The 20,903-nt window shown below is 35.8% G+C and overlaps 1 protein-coding gene across 3 annotated transcripts in view; it reads left to right on the top strand.

The window, feature by feature from the left end:
• Positions 1–20,903, top strand: part of SBF2 (SET binding factor 2) — a 235,288-nt gene that overhangs the window by 202,128 nt on the left and 12,257 nt on the right. The window contains exons 28-34 of one of the 3 annotated variants that reach the window (XM_083863027.1): positions 1,867–2,004; positions 2,963–3,058; positions 6,469–6,540; positions 8,635–8,819; positions 10,603–10,779; positions 13,616–13,717; positions 14,873–15,058. In XM_083863027.1, coding sequence (XP_083719153.1) covers positions 1,867–2,004; positions 2,963–3,058; positions 6,469–6,540; positions 8,635–8,819; positions 10,603–10,779; positions 13,616–13,717; positions 14,873–15,058 — 956 coding nt within the window. The remainder of the gene's footprint in view (positions 1–1,866; positions 2,005–2,962; positions 3,059–6,468; positions 6,541–8,634; positions 8,820–10,602; positions 10,780–13,615; positions 13,718–14,872; positions 15,059–20,903) is intronic. The other 2 variants (XM_083863028.1, XM_083863029.1) reach the window with 2 other exon arrangements.

The raw sequence follows: 20,903 nt of genomic DNA, 5'->3' as shown, positions 1-20,903 counted from the left end.
GTCCAAAAAAAATTATTATTAACAGATGTTCAAACATGAGATGGAGTATATAGGTCTTTTGAAAAGTTCCTTTGAAACCTGCAAGTTGGTTTCTGAATTACTTTGACCTCTCTGGGAATTTTGTGGCAGAGGACTGTCATTCTAAATATGACATTCTACACCTAAATTAGCATTTATTGGTCAGCTACCCTGTAGAAAGAGCATTTCTGTTTCTTGGATGTAGTAACACTATCCCAGAGAGCAGTTATCTTGGTTCAGGCTGAATTATTGATTGTAATAGGACTTGTATTAGGAGCAGCCTGTGACAGGCATATAAAGCACATATTAGCATTGCAGGACTAAGCAATGCATTTCTCTCCTGACATAAAATCAAAATTAAATGGGATAAAATTGCTACTGGGATCACCATCCCCATCTTTTGTTTAAATCCATGTTGCTGTGGTGACCTTCACATGTGCTACAGCACTTGAAAGGTGGTCATTCCATAGAAATCCCACTTCACCTGCGCTGGTAGGGGGCAATGCTTTGAGATACCCCTCTATGCTGCTGTGATGGGATGAGTTGTGGTAAGGATGAAGGGGCAAATTTTTCATCTCTAATCCATCACAAGGACATTTTTGCCCTCAGTCCTTTAATTCTGATATCTGCTCAGTTCAATGACAGACTTCAATGTAAGTCAAACTGTTTTCTAAAACACACACAATGCTCTTCACAGAATAAAACTTTTAAAGTGCAAGTGGCATAGATATTATCTTTTCATTTGGACAGTTCATTTCTTTTAATTTACCTAAATTGTTAAGACCTAAATTGACCTAGTATTATTTCAAGGGCTAGGGGACCCAGAAATCATTCCAGTGGATTTCAGGATGTGTGAATCCTGCTTAGAAGTAGAAGAGAAAATAATGTTCCTGCTCAGGCTTTTTCTACTTGGTCAGACAGAAACAGCATGATGTTTCCTACAGGAAACGTCATCACTTCCTAATTGTACTTTCAATTCAGATACTAATTTCTATCTTGAAATTTCTTTTGCCACCTCCAGCTAATTAGCTTACTGTCTGTTAGTCTCCAGCATAGAATCTGATTGGATCATCATTGGAGAAAATGGTTTAAGCAGCTCTGAAACTCTTGCCCTATAGTAAGTCCAAAGATGGCTGCAATAAATGGAATTCGAAAAATTCTGTTTGTCATTTGAAAACAAATAAACAGACTCATTGATACTGAACACTGTTTTGTCATCGTGCTATGGCCCAGGACCTGAGCTTCATCTCCTTTCCTTAAGTCCTTGTACCTGGACACAATGGGTGGAGTTTTTCTGGTTGGGATTATTTGTTTTTCTTATTTTTGCTGGGGTTTTCCCTTGGTTCTGTGTTCTGTTAATGGTTTCTTAACTTTTTTAATGGGCACTGTATCCCAAGGAACCTCCAAGTACAGGTAAGTAACCTTCCTTTCAAGTAATGAGGAGGAGCTGGTTGAGTATGATTTTCTGTCTGTTCTCTGCACAGATTGCTGACAAGTAGCACAAACTTAGAAATGTTATTTTTTGTTTGGAGAGTGAAGGGAAAGCTGCATTATCTTCACTCAGTTTGTGCTGATCATGTAATGGCTAGTGATGAATGTTTTGAGTAGTGACCATGAGGTAAAAATTTCAGAAGTTTAGCTTTGTGTAGAATGCAAGAGAACATTGCTGGATCCTGCTGTGCAGCCAGGTGATGAACACCTTGTTATCAAAGGAAAGGCTTTTTGAACCTTTGGCAGACAAACTAGGGCATTTCCAATGCTCTGTTTTACACAGTAAGCTTTTTATTCTGTGTATTTACAAACTGTATTTTTCCTTTTTAATGCAATCCATTCTTCTTGTGACTCCAGCTCCCGCTTCTCTAGAATCTTCAAGCAGTATAGAACAGGAGAAATACCTACAAGCCTTACTGAATGTGATATCCGTCCACTGCAAAATGAATGGCAGTAATACCCTCACTGTCAGCCCTACCATTGCTCTGTCTCCAGGTAAAATGGGTTTGTACACTGCTTTTCTGGCTAAGGTGACTAGGGACTTCTCTCTCTGATTTGGTACTAGTTCAGTGTTCCATATGAATTCTGTTGTTTCTTTATTGTTAGACTTTCCAGGTAGCCTGGTCACTCTTAGTTTCAGTGAATATGTTTCCTCTGTGTGTAAAGGATGTTTATAATTTTTCCTGAAATACTTTTCAATATTAATCTGGCAGTGAAGTCTTTTATACCTAATTAAGCATAAACTGCATATGGAATAAAAGGCTACCAAATTTTAAAGGCTGCAAAATCTGCTCTATTTGATATAAAGAGGCAAAATCTGCTGTATTTTGTATAAAGGGGAAATATGAAGTTGCAAGATCAGAACAGGTAACACTGTTTAACTGCAGCAGCAGTGGAAGGCATTTAGGCCTCTTTATGCATTACATACTCATAATGGATTTCTGCTCATGTAATTTCCAAATAGAGCTCTTTTTGCAGTGAAAACTCTTTCAAAATACACTTTTTTGAGTTATGCCTAGGTGGAACCATGAAAAAATTAATCCATCTTTTATTTCAGTTATTTTATGATGAAACCTGGTGAGGTTCAAGTGAGGGTAACCCCAACGTGTCAGGAAGGACTATGTGACTTGAAATTGTCTCTGTCTTGTCTTAGTTGGTTGTAATTGGCCTAATACTGCCAAACAGTGGCTTTTCTTGTAAAGTAACACCATCCCAAAGTGTGTGTGCTTTGCTTCATTTATTGTAAAATATGTTGATTGCTTAGCTGTATCTAACACCTCCATACTGTTGCCAAATGTACGCATTTGTCTTAAAAAATAGATCTAAAGTACAAAGTTGGCAAGAATTAGCTGTATTGGGTGAAAAAAAGGGCATTTTATCAGTCATATTAAGTGTTAGTCTGGTTAACACTGTAGCATTTTTAATCTTCTATTCTTTTTTTGGCTGACTTTAGGCACTGAAACGAGGGCTTCAAGAATGTCTACTGTGTTTAAGCAGGTAGTGCCAGGACATTTGGATGTAAATCTATCCAATAGCTTTGCTCGAGGAGGTTAGTAAGACTAGCTCAAAGTCTGTTATCTGAAGTAATAAATTATGAAAAAATGTTAGTGAAATAAAAATAATTATACTCTTTATTGATTCATTGCTCTGTGAAACAACAGAAATTAGATTGGCCTCAGTCCACAATATTATCTAATTTCTGTTCAAATCCTTTACTTACCATTAAAGTAAAGATGGTTTCATGATGGAATTAGTGAAAAATTAAGCACTCAGATAGGGATTATGTTTCTAAATTATTTGTGATTTGTCCATATTTTGAATTTGTCTGTGTATGGCCTGAAAATGCATATTTCTATATAAGAATTTAATAGACTTTAGAATCTGCAATTACAGATCATTCCAATACATGTCTGAAGCTTAGGTGATGCTTCATAACGTTGCAAATAATCTGTGAATAATTTTACTCTAAGTAGTAGGGAGCTATGTGGCCAAGTATAGTAGGTATAAAGTACAGGGAGATAAAGTACATTCTTTGGAAATAGTTATTCCTAGTTACAGGGCTCATCAGTGTCATTTCTACAAGAACATTTCATTCTCTTTGGGGGAATTCCATCTACTTGTATACTTGTATTCTAAATGGAATTAATATAATTTTGTATGTGCAACATGTGCATACATTAATGTACCAAATTCCTTAAATACAGGTTTGTTAAAATATGGATGAATCTATCCCATAAGAAAGAGCATTTTATATTTGCTTTATTACCTTTCGGCCTTGAAGGCTCCTTTTACAATTATTTCTAAGCATCTGAAGGTTGTTTTTTTTCTCTTTTGATACCTCATCTAAAATTAGTTAGATTTACAATGACCTGCTGAGGCCCATTCCAACCTAAATCTTGTGTGATGCAAAACCTACAGCTCCATATGAGGAAAGATAAAAATACTTTGTAGAGAAAAACTTCAGAAGAGATGGATGGGATTAAGGAAATGAGAGAAGGAATAACAGAAGAAGGAGGGAGAAAGGAAGATGCTCAGAGATTTATAGGGAAGTGATGTGAGAATTGTGGCAGAAGAGAAGAGAGGAAGGGCAGGAGAGGGCATGAGGATCACCAAAGAGTGGGGAATTCTGTGCATTTTCATTAAGCATGCAAAATGCATATTTCTTATCTGAGAGCCTTGTTTATGGTCTGTGCTCACTGTGTTGTTACTGTCCTGTAGCTGAAGATGAATAAAGCTGGTGATGTGGGTGAGAGAGCAGGGGCTGAGGAGAGCAGGAGGGAACAGTGGCTGCAGTGGCTGGATCAGTGGTGCTGTGCCCAGGTTGCCTGAGCCCTGGAGCAGTGGCAGTACTGGTGGCTGGCAGCAGAGGTTTGGTTGTGTTCCAGCCCCTTGTGCCAGCACAAAAGCACCAACAGCCCTGAGGTGCTGAGGGGCAGTGAAGCTGCTGCAGATAAGTCAGGGAAAGCTCGCTGCTGGCTGTGTGGAAGTTGTCTTCTGAAGATAAAGGGATTGCTGAAATAACTGCTGCTGGTTTCTAGGATTAGAGGTCGTGGTAAGTGTGATAGGATGAGTTTGTTGCTACTCAAAGAAGAAAAAAGGAGCCTGAAGGCAGTAGTGGGTCACAGACGTGCTGTTTTATTGGACATTGAAATCTCTTGGCTAAATTTCAGCAGTAATCAGGAAGAGGGCAGGGAAGTTATCTTGTCTTGCTGGATGGCTGCCACACCTGCCCTGTGTATCTGAAAGGTGTCTGTTCACAGTTCAGCAGGATACACGAGGGTTTGCTGAAACATGAGAATGTTTGACAAGTACAGTGGGAGCCCTAGGGAGGGTGAGAAGTTGACAGGGGAAGAGGGAACAGAGAAAGGGAATATCTCCCTGGGGAGAAGTAAACACTAGGGGGTTTAGATTAGCTGATACAATTCTTCTAAAAGACATTCTAAAATACACAGTATATAAGATCTCTAAAATAGTTCTCAAGTTCATTATTACAAACTTTCTCACTACTTTTTCACAGCTAGATGTATTTCATATGTGAATCAGCAAGCGGCTATGGATTATACACTACACTGTGCAAAATACAATAGCAGTGTTTTTGTGGTTTGGATTCTGGACCACTCTTTCTTTCCTTGTGTTTATTATCACACATACCAAGCCGCAAAAGCCAGGTTCAGTTAAGATACACCAGTAGAAAATCACATTTTCTAGTTTTTTTGTTCCAGACAACGTATTTGTAATACATACCATTTTAAAACATAAGTTAGAATACATGTTCCAGTGCCTGAATCATATTTCTCATTTTTTTAAAAACCATCACTGTTCTGAACACTCATCAGTTATTCTGAATATTTGTGTCTGTGTCAAGTATGATTTTTTTACTTTATCTGGAACATTGTCACGAAGCATCTGCCCAAAGCTCAGTCAAGTTGGTTTTGATCTGAACTACTTGGTCAAATAGTTATGTTTCATAATATATTTTCATTCCTTGACCTTTTCTTGGTTGATATTTTTCATGAGAATTGTAAGTTCACTCAAAAGCCGTAGCTTTTCCTTTTATATTACTTTGTAAGTGTAATGTGGTAATGCGGAACAGCACTTCTTACCTGGCATTGCTGTGTAATTTAGCAGAATAAAAAGTTTTCTCGCTATTGGAGAAATACTAGGATATTTTTAATTTAGAAATACAGACCCAGCTCAGAGAATTATTTTCAAAGCAGGAAACATTAACATTTTGAGCATGATTTAATAGAATATCTGTTTTAAAAGGACTGTTACGTTGATGTGGGTTTTGAGCCAAAGATATATTGGCTCAAATATGTCTATATGACTGATAGACATATAAGGTTCCCACAGAAAATGATGATTTTTGCAAGAGGAGAGATCTCTTTCTGTGATAGATATTACATGTTTTCTAAATTATATACTTGTACACAGGCCTTTAAAAATGTTTGTAGGTGTACAGAACTAATACCTTGCATTCTGCTTTAATTTTGAAGTCCATCAAATTCTACACTTAATGTCCCTAGACTAAACCAGTTTTTTATAACAGGCACTAATGTTGAGATTTTTAATTAAACTAACTTTCAACTGGATAGAAACTTTCAATAAATTATTCAACAAAATGATTAAACCATTACATTTCCTTTGGTATTACAATTATGGAAAAAGACATGATGGCTTTGCTACATGTTTAAAGCTATTGCAATGACAGTAGAAATTATTCCTGTTTGATAAATGGATACCTCCTTCCCATTTTATATTGGTTTTGTGGCTTGATTGATGTTTTGTCTTGTGATGCCTAAGATTTGTGCTGTCTGATAAATCATGTACTATAAAGAAATGCAATATATACTAGAACTTTGGAAATTAATAAGTAACCCTTTTCTTCTCTCCTGCAATGTGTTTCGCTGCAATGTGCATTCCATTCCTCCTCCTTCTGTCTTAACTGTTATCTGCCAGTCCTTGGGTACAGAGATAAATGTTTCACTCATTCAAATTCCAAATCAGCAACTAAGGAAAGAGTCCATCAAGGTACTGTATTCTGTGTCCTGAAAGCCCATTCTTTTCTACCATCCTCTGCTACAATGTCTTAACTCATTCTAAAGCAATACTGACAGAAAGCCTTGTTTCTGCATTAACAAAATGTTGAGGTTTTTAGCTCAGTGTTGTGGATTTGTTATATTTTGGAAGTTTTTAGCCCTGTGAATGTGTGCACAGTGACAGTGACGTAACACAGAGTGATATGTAGAAAAATTTCCGTGTGAAAATTTTAAGCAGCTAAAAATCAGTTCTGGAAGAAAGAGTTTAGTGTTCCTACTGCTTTAATAAAATAGCTAAGAAACACTATTATCTAGTCAATTAATTTCTTTCTATAGTTGTTATTAATGTTAATGAACAGGGGAAAATTGGTTGCTGTCAAAGCAGGAAGTCATAATAACACAGTGTATCCCAAATAGTGAAAGCAAGAGTCTGCTAACAGAAATAAACTATTAGGCAAAAGTACAATAGAAACATAATTGGGCCTTTTAATCACTGCTGTCCATGCTGGTAAACGTGTTCATCTGCATGAATTTGTCGCCAATTTTGTTGCTTTTGATGTGCCACAAGTGCTAATGATGGGTGCATTTGTGAAATTCTCCAAAGTGTCACTGTGTATTTTTGTACATTTCATCTTTGGGGACAGCAGTCTGTGTTGGAGCTTGTATTTTTCATACCAAATGAATGAGAACTTCTTTCTCTTATTAGGTGTTTGCTGTGATTTCTGCTTGCTAAAGTCTTTATTATTTCACATGTAGTAGCTGAGACGTGGAATAAAAGTTTGTTCTAAACGCACTCCTTTACTACTTGAGGTTTTTTATAGAAGTGGCTGGCTGTGAAGTGGGAGCTTTTGAGAGCTGTTATTGACTCAGAACTTCTTGCCAGCCACTCTCAGTTGCTGCAGTTCATCTGCTCACATCTCAGACTAGCAGCCAGACAGGCAGACAAGCTCAACTGTACAGACAAGTCCCTGTTGAGAGTTATCATACGGAATTATTTTTTTTTATAGAAACCCAATCCTGCTTCTAAAAAATAGAATAAAATTATTTTGCTGGTTGAGCTATCTTAGTGGAATTTACTGTTATCTGCATCTTTTTTCTTCTGTGCAAGAAATGTTAACTAGGCACATTATTGGATTTTCCTGAAGAGGGGTGGGTGTTGGTCCTATAGTATCTAAATTTCTAGTACTATGAGGTATTTCTGGTGCCTCTTTTGGATATCTTGCTTTACAGATTTATGGACAAGAGTCTCTTGTAATAATCTGATTTACTGCATATTGAGATAAAGAATTTCACACTGCCATTTGGACGCCAAATTTAGTGTGCTTTAAGGGATTTGATTTTCAAGTAGTGCTATTCATACTCTGAGAATCCAATACCTTTCACATGCCTCACATTGCACACACAAAAACAATCTCACAAAATCCTCATTGAGGTACAAGAAACAGAAAAATACTTACTGCTTGTCTTTTCTTCTAGCACTAAACAGGCCTTGGTAATTTGGGTTATCTCTACTTTATCTTACATTAAATTAACCAAACCTAACTCAAGCATGATGAGATTAGAGCATGTCTGTGTGCTGTAGGAGGTTCCTCCCCTGGCAGTGCCAATGGAGCTGCAGCAGCAATGTGGACAATGTCCAAACTCAGAGTGCTGTTGGGATGTCAGTGTGATGCCATTCCAAAATTGCTGCTTGCAGGTGCAGTCCATGGTTCCACATCTCACTGCACTTCATGTTGTTGCAGGCTTTGGGATTTCTGTACTTTCCTGATTTCTGTCCCTCTAAAAATTTCATTTCCATGGACATGGACATTGCTATTTGCAAGTTGTGATTTATCAGTGATATCACAGCAACTATTTTCTCTCCAGTAGAACACACTGTGCAGAGTTAGATGAGGGTCTGAGGTTAAACAACAATGCAGTAGGATGGTTTTGACAATTTTTGTTAAAAATCTATTTCTTTCCAGAACATGCTGCTAATTATGTCCTGTGAGGGATGCATGTGACATGTTTAAGCATATGTCTTAGTAATTATGGTCCCCAGTGCCTCACACAAAGTGTTTTTAAAATATTCTTCATCCTTATGAAGGTGTATGGGCGAGTCTTCGTTCAAGCAACCGATTCATCAACACTCAGACTCCATTCATTGATGTTGGTGCAAGACTTGCAGGGAAAGATAACACTCCTCCCTACAGCAGCAGCTCTTTTCTGCAAAGTCAGCTTCTGAGAAGACAAGCAGCCCTCTACGTATTTGGAGAAAAATCTCAGTTACGGGTAATGGCAATCTCTTTTTAATGTTTAATGTAGTTTTTATTTGGTTGAGTTTAATTATTTTCATGTTGTAAAAAACAGTAAATTATATCCAAGGTAATATGATATGAAGGAAACAAAATGTTAGCTGGGGAAGCAGTTATCAGGGAAGGAAACCTTCATTGCTGTGGGCAGCACTAAACTCACATCAAGCCAAATTGATGAGAATAAGGCCAACCCAGAACTCCTGATCTGATTACATGAAGAGGACCATGTCTGCAGTTTCGTACATATTATTTGATAGATTTTAATATTTTAGATACATTTGTTTGAAAAACTAGTATCCTCTAATTCTTAGTAGTTTTACTTGTTTTCTGAAAATGTTTTCAGTTTTTTTAAAATCTGCATTCAAAGATTTTAAAAAAACAGATTTAACAGATTTTTTTTTCTATTTTCCTTATTCAAAATGTGGACATACATAAAATATTAATGCATGTTTTTGAAATACAAAAGGTCCAAAACCCATTATTGGTACTGGGAAAGTACATCACTATTTATTTTTTTTCTGAAATTATGTTCTATCAGGAGATGGAGGACACATACTGTACCAGAATAATGCATCAATTGCATAGAATGAAATTAATGTATTCCACTAATAATTACTGTTTCTACTTGTTTGATTTCTTGATGAATGATAAGTGAAGAGTTCAGTCATGCATCTACATGTAGCAGAAACTACTTTATTCTGCTAAATATCACATCACATGAGTTGATAAGGAAAACAGAAATATACAACATTTTAACAAAATGGTGCTGCTTTTCTCAGTTGCTATTGTCATGTATTATTACAACTACCATTGTTGAGTTATTGAATTTATTTTTGAACGATTCCAAAATATAAACAGAATTAGAACCAGGCTTTCACTTTTCTACATTTTCGCTTGGCATTCTATGAAAGAGCTTAATGAAGATTATTTGCAGGCCAAGTTTAATTCAATGAAAGCAATTTCTGAAGAAAACTCAAAAAGTTTGGCATGAACGTCTTCAGTGATGCTTCATACATGAGAACTGTTTCTCCTAATAATGTTCTCCATATTATCCTTCTCATCATAACCCATTGGGTTTTGGTGGGGTTTTTTTCAATCAGCTAACTTGTTCTCTTAATTCAGTCCTCCTCTCTTATTGCTAAATGCAGTAAGTTAAATAAACCATGAGGAATTCTGCTAGGAAAACCATTCAGCTGCTGCTCAACGAGATTATTCAGACAAACAACACCCTCAATGTCATGGAATTGTTTAGATGACTCAGCTGGTTTGCAGTTATGGGGCTTCTTTTTGAGTGTGGAGGTTACTTTTTTTCTGCTTTATTGAACTCCCAGAATGTGTCCTGCACTGTTCATATGTGCTTCATACAGATATTTTCTTTTTTATTTGTTTATTATTGATTGGCTTTAAAACTGTTCAAGGAAGTGCACTATGTTGTGTATGAGGAACTGAACAGATTGTCATTCAACTTTGGTTTGTCACCACTATTACTGTTAGAATAATTCTAATTATTATTGAAAATAGGACTGCTGTACAGTACACTCTACTGTTATGGTTATAGTTGGGTACTTTATTGTGGTACATTTTGCAAGGATTTTTATTATATTTTTTATTATCCTGGGCAGGTGTTTAACTACACCGATTTTTCATGAGGAATTAATTACTTAGCAATAAAGCAGGCAACACTTTGGGATTTAAGGAGACTGTCAGTGAAAAATATGCTTCCCTTTTAAATTACATCTGCTGTTGTCCTTTTCATGCAGGGGTTCAAACTTGATTTTGCTTTGAATTGTGAATTTGTTCCTGTGGAATTCTGTGACATCCGACAGACAAAGGCGAGCTTTAAAAAGCTGATGAGAGCTTGTGTTCCCAGCACTATTCCTACTGACTCTGAGGCAACATTCCTCAAAGCACTTGGGGAGTCAGAGTGGTTCCCACAGGTAATTTATCTGACAGGTACTTCTCATAATCTATGTGCAGTACTGCTCACACAAAATAAATTCCAAGCTCTTGTGACAGAGGACTATTGTGTTCTAACCAGCTGTTCTTTGCTCATTGTGAGCACTTTGCATGCTACCTATTCTGGTATTACACAAGCATTGCTATTATTTTAGTACCATCATAACATTTACAAATATGGGAGGCATTTTTATAACAAAATTTATGTTTTGTAACATGGAATACCCACACAAGGAGAGACTGGGTTTTCTGTCTATATAAATTCATAGTCTTGGTTTGAAATTATTTTTCTTATTTTATATATATTAAAAATATTTTAAAAATCAGAAAAAGAAATGTGGAACAATAAATGAGCTTTTTGATTTTAAAACCAATATTTGACTCTTCCTATGTGTTCCCACTCCGGTTTTTGTATGCACAAGTTAAAAAACAAGCAAACATCTGCTGTGGGATATGGGGAAGTGTTTGTGGGGAAGAGAGGATTCTGTGTGTGTTACTCTCTTCTCTCTGAATCTGTACCTTTATTTCCCTCTCTCATATTCCTTTACATAAATATTAACCAAACAAAAGCAAGATTGGAGTGAACTTTACAAGATTCAAATTAAGAAAGATGTGGGAAAGCCAGCTCTTTGTAAATCTAAAACCACTTTAATTACAGTGAATGGGCTTTAACAGCTGCTTGTTATGTTTGGAATCCACTGCAGAATATACTTTTCTCAAATGCAATTAATCACAGAAAGCAGAATAGAAATTTATGCTGATTTCTTAAGGAGGAACCATGGAATTACTCACATGTTACTCGTGAGTAACATGTCAGTTACTACACATAGGAAATGCACTCCTGGTTGAAATGTGCTGGAACGTCTTCCCTGAGGTGAGAGCAGGAGCTGCTCATGGCTGGGTCTGGCCACCAAAGTTTTCAGGAAGGGAAAAAGCTGGGAGAGCATGAAAAAGACTTGACTTCCTCATCATGTGAACATTTGCCATCACAGAATGGTTGAGCAAGTTCATAAGTGGGGATAAATTAATTGAATGTCATTTCATTATTGAATTGATGAAATAAATGTGTCCCCTGTAGCAGCCCAGGGATGGAGGGCAGGTAACACTGGAGTTACTCTCCCTTGGCATATTTCAGAGGATCATTTTTTGCTTTGAGTGCATCATTCTGCTGAGGACTAGGAGATAATGTCACACACACTAGCTTTGTTACATTTAAACCACATTTCTGTGGTTTAAATCATGTCATATCTGACTTATGTGATAAAGCTAATTTATGACTGATAAAATTAATTTATGACTGATTTGGCAAATTTTCTACTATTCCCATGAAAGAACATAGATCTGTCATCTCAGAAATGTTTTCATTGTATTATGTTTTCCTCTTCTGGGCAATAAAAGTTTAACATTACTGATTTTAACACTGTATGGACTATCTCTTTATAAGAATGTGAATGCATAGAAGAAAATTGAAGTGCTGCCCTATATTCTGAACACAAATTATAGAACTAAGAGTTTGCAATTTTAACAGTGAATCTGTAAAAGCGGACTGCCTATCAGTTTCCTCATTAGAGATGGGAAAAAAACAGTCTTTCTTCTATTCTACTGCCTAAGAAAGCATAGAAGAATAAACAAGCTTGCTTTTCAAAGTGGTTCTCTTTCCAGTCTTTTCCTATAAAAAATGCAGGGAAATTAGTCTGTTTGGGTTGGGTTTTTTTCTAAATAATTGACTATGTGAATGTTCAGAAGAGTCAAGGTTTTTCTGTCACAATTTCCTTAGCAACATTCATAGTTTTTTAAGAGGAAGAAAGCAGACTGCCATGAATAAGGATGAATTTTCTAGGGTTTAACTGTTGTTTGGTTGATCTTTTTTCCTCTTATTTTCCTCAATTTAATTTTCTTCTTGCTTCCCTGTGTCTTTTGTACTTTCTGAACTTACTTTTTTTCCTTGCATAAATGATCTTAGATGATTCTTACCATCTTTTATTTGTTTTCCTGTACTGTTTTCTTCCTTCTTTCAGGCTTTCACCCTTCCTGTTGCTTATATTGGTTGGATTATATTCAGTGCTGCACAAAGAACAATTTCACTCTGAAAAAACTGAATTGTTTATGTATTACCTATTATGTTGTTTACCAAGAGTGCTGTCATAGTATACAAAAATGGTAAAATCATCATATAGATCTTTCTTCTTAGTACTAATGATGTGAAGTCTCATAGTAAGATAAAATTGCCCAGATTTGCCTGAATTTGTTTAACCTACTTATTTTAGCATCACTGTGTAATGAGTATTAAAGTGCAAATCATTAAAGTGTCTTCTTTTGATATATTTTAGCCTGTCTGCCCAACTGTCTAAACTGTTTCTCTGTTGTTGTTGTTCAATTAATTTCCAACTTCCATGGCACCAAATATTAGTAGTATTATCTTGTAAATATCTTGCATGGGTTCTCCCATTGAAGTACTTAGTGACTTTTTGGAATCTTAACATTTCACAGGAAATTATTTTAGTGTTAAGCCCAGGATGGAATTTCTCTCCTGTAAATCTGTCAACTGTGTTGTTCCCATTCTTCTTTTTATGACAGCTATTTTATTACAGTACTCATTGGCTTTAATATTTTAAGTTCCTATCTTCAAAAGTTCCCTTAGTTTTATTGTAGTTCAGATGGAAATCCTTAGACTGTTACATTTTATTGTTGCCTAATCGGTTGCATCAATGTATTTCTCTGTGCTATACGTGTATCTTTAAATATGAAAATATTCGATTTATTGATATCATCTAAAGATTTATCTAGAGTCTGTTACTCATTCATAATATTTTATAGCTTCACAGGATAATGCAACTGGGTGTGATCATCTCTGAACTCCTGGAAAATGGTTCTTCTGTTATGGTTTGTTTGGAAGATGGCTGGGATATTACTGCTCAAGTAAGCTGCTCTAAAAAACCTTGAAATAGTTAAATATTAAGAAAAAATACCAGGCAATACTGTTTTATACAAGTGATGGATAATTTGGTATGACATGAATAAATTTGCATTGTGGCAGCAGAGCAGAAACCAGAAGGCACAAATCCTTGCATTCATTTGCAATTTATTTCATTACATAGTTCCTTACAATGAATTTATTCCAAAGGTCCTGATGGTCTTAACAGTTCTAAGGCTTAGATATAAGATCTGCATTCCTGCACCTGACCATGTGTAAGAATGAAGGCTAAAAGTTGCCACAACTGTTCATTTATCATTTAAAACATTGTACATTTTAAATGCAGGAGAAATTTATTATCTTCCATTCAATTTCTCTAAGTAATGTTAGGAGACCACACAGGGAGAAAACTGAATTTGTGCCAAAGTGCCTGTAACACCTGCTGCAGGGACAGGTCACCTCAAACTATAAATTAATTGAATCAAGATCTGACTTAATAAATACATTGTGTCCATGCTGCTGCTTCCTAATTCAGAAGAAAAACACAGAATCTGTGATTCTAAATAAAACCTTCATGTGCAGCCAGCCTCATAATACCAGGTAAACAAGCACACAAAAAAATGGGACCATAATTATTGGAATCATTGTCAAACAATGAGGAGTAGAAAGGGGAGATACATAACTGCAAGTGCAAGAAGGCTGTGCTGCATTTTAAAGTCTCCTGAGATGCTGTGTATAAAAACAGACTGCAGTTGGCTGGGGCAGAAACTCTAAAGTCATCCTCAGGACCAATTCTTTAATGCTTTTATTGCTGAGGTAGTAGATACTATCTTTTAAATGTTTATTATAAAAGGGGTTTTATTTCAAACATAATTTAAATGTAGTAAACATTATAATCACCTCCCAAGTCTGTAGCTGCTTAGGTTTTACTTCTACAGATGCAATAAAGTCTCAATGTAATTGAAGCTTTTTCAAGTGGAATATTGTCTGCTTTGTTTCATTGAAATACTTTATGTGATAAAACACTTATCATTGAGTTTATATGAAAACTTTTGGTTTCTTGAAAAATAAAGAGATTACTGAATGCTTATATTCATTTGCTAAAGGTTTGTCCTCACTTCTGTCACTCATAACACAGAATATTCTGTCTTGTGATCTAGGTGGTATCTCTGGTGCAGTTACTCAGTGATCCCTTCTACAGGACACTTGAAGGCTTCCGAATGCTGGTGGAGAAGGAATGGCTCTCGTTTGGTCATAAATTCAGCCAGCGCAGTAATCTGACCCTCAACTGTCAGGGTAGTGGATTTGCTCCTGTTTTCTTACAGTTCTTAGACTGTGTGCATCAGGTAAGCCAATCTCTAGCTTCCATTTACAAGAAGGTTTCATGAAGAAATGTGCATATTCCAATATTTCAGATGTTATAGATACAGGTTTGGGAGAAGACTAGTAACACCATTCCCTAGGTTTTATTGAAGTGGATGGATTTCACCTCAAGAAGAGCTGGAATGGTTGTTTAGAGGAGACTGACCCAAAGCAGACTCAGAAGGATGGTTGGTAGTACTGCTCTATTAAGGTTGTTTATGTAGAGGTTTCAGTTAGGTTTTTGAGCTATGACTGGCTTTTAGAGTCCTTTATTCAGAAGGAAGAAGGGACTGATTTATAGTACGTTGACTAGACAGTTTTAAATTCCTTGTGCATGATGATGAGCCTTGAAGAGATCTCATACTACACTAGTTCTGGAAACAATAACAGCTATAACCAGAGGTTCTGAGATGTTCTGATTTTTATGTCTAGTGCATGTTCAGAAGAAGATGGACACCAACAATTGTTTTGTGTAGGAAGAATTTAGATTGAGAAGATTATACTCATTTTGGGTTAATTCTGAAGTCTGTTCTTTTCTTCATCTCAAACCACTAAATGTAAATTTTTTGCAGAGATTCTGTGTATGCAAACATAAGAGGGGTTCTTGCGTAGTTCCTCTTGTACATGTGTCCTTCTTTTCCCACTTCTCTGATTTTTCTCACTGAAAGAGCTGAAAGCTTCTTTGGCATTATTGACATGTGTTAAAATGTATGGATGACTGTGTATCACAGAAAATAACTGCTAAAGCACCAGCCTTTTTACTGGGAACACACATTCATAGTGAATACTTGCATAAAGAAGAGTCTGTGAGTAGTCTTGCTCTGCTACCTGAAGAAAACTCCACAGATTAAATAACTTGCTAAACCAATGGAAAGCAATATTCAGATATATCTATGTGAGATTGATAATGAATGAGCTCATAAGATGATGAGTGAAAAACATGTTTTGGAAAAATCCCCAGCTTTGTTTGTGTCCCAGTGTTAAACACCAACAGCCATCATTATTGGTGCTTCAGAAGTTAATATATCATATTCTTGGAATTTGCATTGATTCCTACAGCACTCCCCTTCTGAAAACCTTAGAAATATTTGTCAGATCTTCTGTTTCATCCATTTCCCAGTGGTTGTGGGCATAAGGCTATTTTTTATTTGAAATAGGGAGATTTCTCTGAAGAGGATCAGTTCTGCATTTGTCATTCAAATAAGTTAATCTGCCCAAATGTCACACTTTTTCTTACAATAGGCTTAGGGTTATTGTTCCTTTTCTGAAGTAGAAAAAAAAAAATCCATATTTTTGGTTGCAATGGCTACAACAGGACAAAATGTGCTCTAATACTGAAACCCATCTGTCTGGTGGTTCATTCAATTCTGTAAATTAATTAGTCTTGGTCATGGTGTTGTGTTCTCTGTGTCTTCTCTAAGCTTAAATTGGCTGATTGGATAACACCATCCATTAGGAGCATGAAGTAAACCTACCCCTGATTTTAAGCAGTAGTGTAAATTGGAAGTGAATCCTTCCAGCATCTCCCCTTACCATTTTTTGGTGCTCATCTGGTCCATTTAAACTTGCACCAATAATTTGTCACTTAGCTTAAAACCATTGAGCTCATCAATGTAAAGTGGAGTCATCCACTCAACTGGACTAAATCTAGTCCAGGTAAATCCACAGATGTGTATTATGGCTGCAGGGACCTCAGCAGCAGCTGCTTCAGTCTGTTTGTCTGCTCTGGGTTGCTTCTGATTATTTGCTAATGTAGACATAGCCTACATCCTGCTTCTGCCCCTGGAAAGACTTTGCTTCAGTTTTACTGTAATAAATCTTGAAAGTTGTCATTACAAGGAAATTGTCCACACATACCCGAGCAGTATTTCTTCCTCAAGTGATTCAGAGATGACACAGATTTTGGAAACAAATGGGTTAGCCAAAAGAAAGTTAAGAATTAAATTTAAGGATTTGGGCTTATTGTCATGAAATAGAATGGACCATGTTTTCTTCATGGCAGAATTCTTAGTTTTTCTTTAAGTTATGTTTAACAAAATCTGCAGTTCTAAGGACATGGAATAGTGGATCATAATTATCCCACCTTTAAAAGTTAGAATAAAATGCAGAGTGTGATAAATCCCTCCTGTTGACAACTGTCAGGTACAATTTTGCCTTTGGCTGCACGCATGTGAGTGTGTCAAAGAAATACAAGAACATCAGGTAGCAGCTTTGGTGTGTGTCACTGACTCTATCTCATTAAATATACAGGTTATTAGCAGGTACATTTTCCAGAGAGAAGTGTATTTTCTGCTTTTTGAGTTGAAGCTGTGTGCAGCTGTGCCAACAGGACAAGCACCTCCTGCTCCCCATCAGGAGCTATTCACTGCTGCTCTGGTGGAGATAGCACCCTGCCAGTCTCTGAGCTCGGGGCTTCTTGGGAGCCTGCCTGCTTTACCCAGCCAAAATGTTGGGAAAAATGATAGAAAAGACCATTAGAAGCAGTTCAGTTTGTCCATCTTAAGGACACAGTAACTTCTTATAAGGAAGGAGAGGTCCGTGTAGGGGTTATAATTGTTTTATCCAGTCTTATCTTCATCCCAGAGAGGGCATGGGAAGCATAATCAGCCTAATATAGATAATGCAGACTTGTCTGTAGGCTAAATGACCTACAGCCCTGTGGAGAATGCAATTCTGAGTAACTTTTCTAGAACTAGAGTTCAATTATTCTTCTAACTTGTGATGATGGCATGATATTAAGTTACCAAATTCTAACACTGTGGTTGTAATTTCTAGGGAAATTGATTTTGAAGTCAAATTATAGGTTGAAATTTCATATGAATTTACCATAAAAAATAAGTTTTCTCAACATCTGTACTTGAAAATTTTTGTGAAGTTTCATTGGTTTCTGTGCAAATTGTTACACAACTACAGAATCCTATTAGATTGCAACTTGACCATAAAGTGTAATATATTATGATCAGTTTTTTAAAATTACCCATTAACTGGAAGCAAACATTTGGTCCTTTCAAAGTCTTTTTAACCTTTTCAATCCATATACCATGTGCAGTAAGAAAATTACCAGAGCCAGTACATGCATTAAATGTTGTGGGTTAAACTAAAGATACAGAGAAAACAAATGAAGCAGTGATTCCTAAATTAGAACTGCATCATCTTATAAAAAGTCATTGTTTATGCCAATATCTCCAGGTGTCAGCTGAATTATTAATGCAAAATCAGTCTTTCACAATAGCAGCATCTGGCAGATACTTCCCCTGCTTCTAAGGAGACTGATTTTATGCAAGTGATGTCAGTGAGGAAGCTTTTCTTATTTTTCTTGTGAATCTATTTGGTCATTTATTAAATATAATTAAAACAGGATGATTTTCTAGAGCTGACATCTTTCAAGCTCAGTGAGGAGCTCTGTCACAGCGCCCTGTGTAAGAGGAGGTGAGTGCTGCTCCCATGGGAGATGTGCTCAGTTATTCCAGGGTTTGCAGGAATAGCCTCGTAGCCATTACCAGAACAGGACCTCTGGAGTGACATATTCCTCATTCATACTAGGTAAAAATTGATTTAAAACCCCAAAATGTATTGGAAAACTAAGGAAGCTGATAGATTTATAAGATTATTAAATACATTTAGGAGATAGTTCAGTGGGAATGTGGTCATTTAAAAAAAAAACTCCAAAATGCTGAGTTTCTCTTATCATAATATTATAAACACAAACAGGTTTAATCAGATTTTAAATATTCATATATTTTAGAGATTAAGACAACAACAATTATTACATTGTTTACCTTTATCAGAGAAATGTTTTACAGTTGTTTTCTCTCTAAATTAAATTATATTATAATAACTTAGAGTTATTACAATATTTCTGCATCCAGAAATCTCAGAAAGGGAATCACCCATAACATTTAGATCCATGATAGGATTTTATCAGCAGCTTGTTCTTGTAACTCTTACATGTATTAAAATAATTGTTGGACCATAAGTAGAAGTTAAGACCCTGTATATATTTCATGTCAAATAGCAGAATGTTGCCTTTCCTTCTTCGAGTATATTAGAAAAACCTTCTCCTAACACAAGGAGAAAATATGTACTGAAGAAGATACAGGAAAAACCTCTTCTTAATAAATAGAGCTAAATATTTAATTTGTCTATAAAATTGAAGTCCTGAATTTATTATAGAAAAAGAAAATTGCTCAACTTTAGTCTTACAAATCAGTACAGGAATGTAGTATTTGTATCAGGGGAAAAATGGGGATTAAATAAGAGTTGGTATATTGAACTGACATATCTTAAAGTATCTTAGCACTTTAAATGCCCAACCTCACGATAATACTGAGATATAATAACAACAAATTCTCTGACTAAAATGCTGTATGGGTATTTATAGGTCCTTTCAAGGGATTTTCCTGTCACTGTTGTATGTTCAGTAGAAAACCTCTTCTTGCTAAACACTTTTTTCTCCCTTTATTTAGCCAATCTGTGTGGAAATCTAAAAGTAAGCTGCTTCAAGTAATCTTAATAACAGTTCCCATCAGTACTAAAAAAAAATCCCACTGAGTAACTGACAAGTTAAGTGAGAAACTGATAAGAGGTTAGAGAGAAAATATGGAACAGCAAAATGAGTGATGGGAATGCAAAAGACAAGACACGGGTCGATTTCAGCACTGAAGGTGTATTACAGGTTTGATGTGGAGCTGTATAAAACACAGTGGGACTTACCTCAAATGTGAAATTCAGTCAGCAGTTTCCTTTGCAATTGCAAGCTGTACTTATTTCCACTGCAATTAGGAATTTTCAGTTAATTGCTGTGTTTATTCTGAAAATAAAGATCATGAGTCATAAACTCATTTGAAGAGTAAATTTTAAATTAACGTATGAAATTTGTCCCAGCACTGTCTCATCAAGATTTTTAGAATCTTTCATTTTATATGGATATCAAGTATAAATATCAGTAACTAATGCTAAATTTTTTTTGCCATGAATATTAAACTTCATACTTAAAATCTTACACCAGAATCTTTATGATAATGTTAAAGAGAAGCAACTGTGAAGAACCAGCCATTTCACAGTGCTGTACTCTGATAATCTTGTGTAGTTTTCTTAAATAAATACCAGCTCCTGACTCATTTTGGACACATTCACTGAATTAGACAGACCCACAGCCTAATGTGGGTAACAATTTAAGCAGTGACATGGTTTTTACTGTTTTAAAAGAATAATAGCAAAACACCTCCTCAGCGTGGGTTGGTTTTTTTTCATACTCTAATATTTTGGGTTGTATTTTGAAAAGGAAGAAATATGTGTAGACTAGTAAGTATTTGAGAAATTGGCTGTTTCAGGAGTGGTAGATGGAATGTCATTTGCAGCATTGTCTCTATACTTGTCTGCCTCATGGGGTTCTGAGCATTAGCAAGAAATCCAATGTGAAAAATTTCAGTTAAAGTTTGAATTTCAGCTACATCCAGGAGTAGCATCTTCATCTGTGAAGTTACGTAGTTTTGACTTAAGACTTAGCCTAGAAGATTTATATCCAATTGGATTTCCTGGAAGAATTTTGGGGTTTGTACAGAGTATAATACTGCTTATTACACAGTTCACTCTATCTGCTCTGAAATGTTTTTGCAGCATAGACAATACATGAATTTATTTAGCAAAAAAAATTCTAGGATAAAATGTTAGAAGGATTTTTGTGACACTTGCAATTTGTTTTCAGCATTCATGGAAGAATTGTTTTGCTGTCATTTCACTTTATTATTTCTTACATATCTATTTGTATTATACCTCAATATCCACTTTTTTCTTTCTTTTTTTTTTTTTCTTTTTTTTTTTAATTTT

This window comes from Zosterops lateralis (assembly GCF_965231275.1).
Source record: "Zosterops lateralis genome assembly, chromosome: 6".
NCBI classification, from domain to species: Eukaryota; Metazoa; Chordata; class Aves; order Passeriformes; family Zosteropidae; genus Zosterops; species Zosterops lateralis.
Note: the sequence above shows the minus strand (reverse complement) of the source record. Positions and strands in the feature narration are given on the sequence as shown.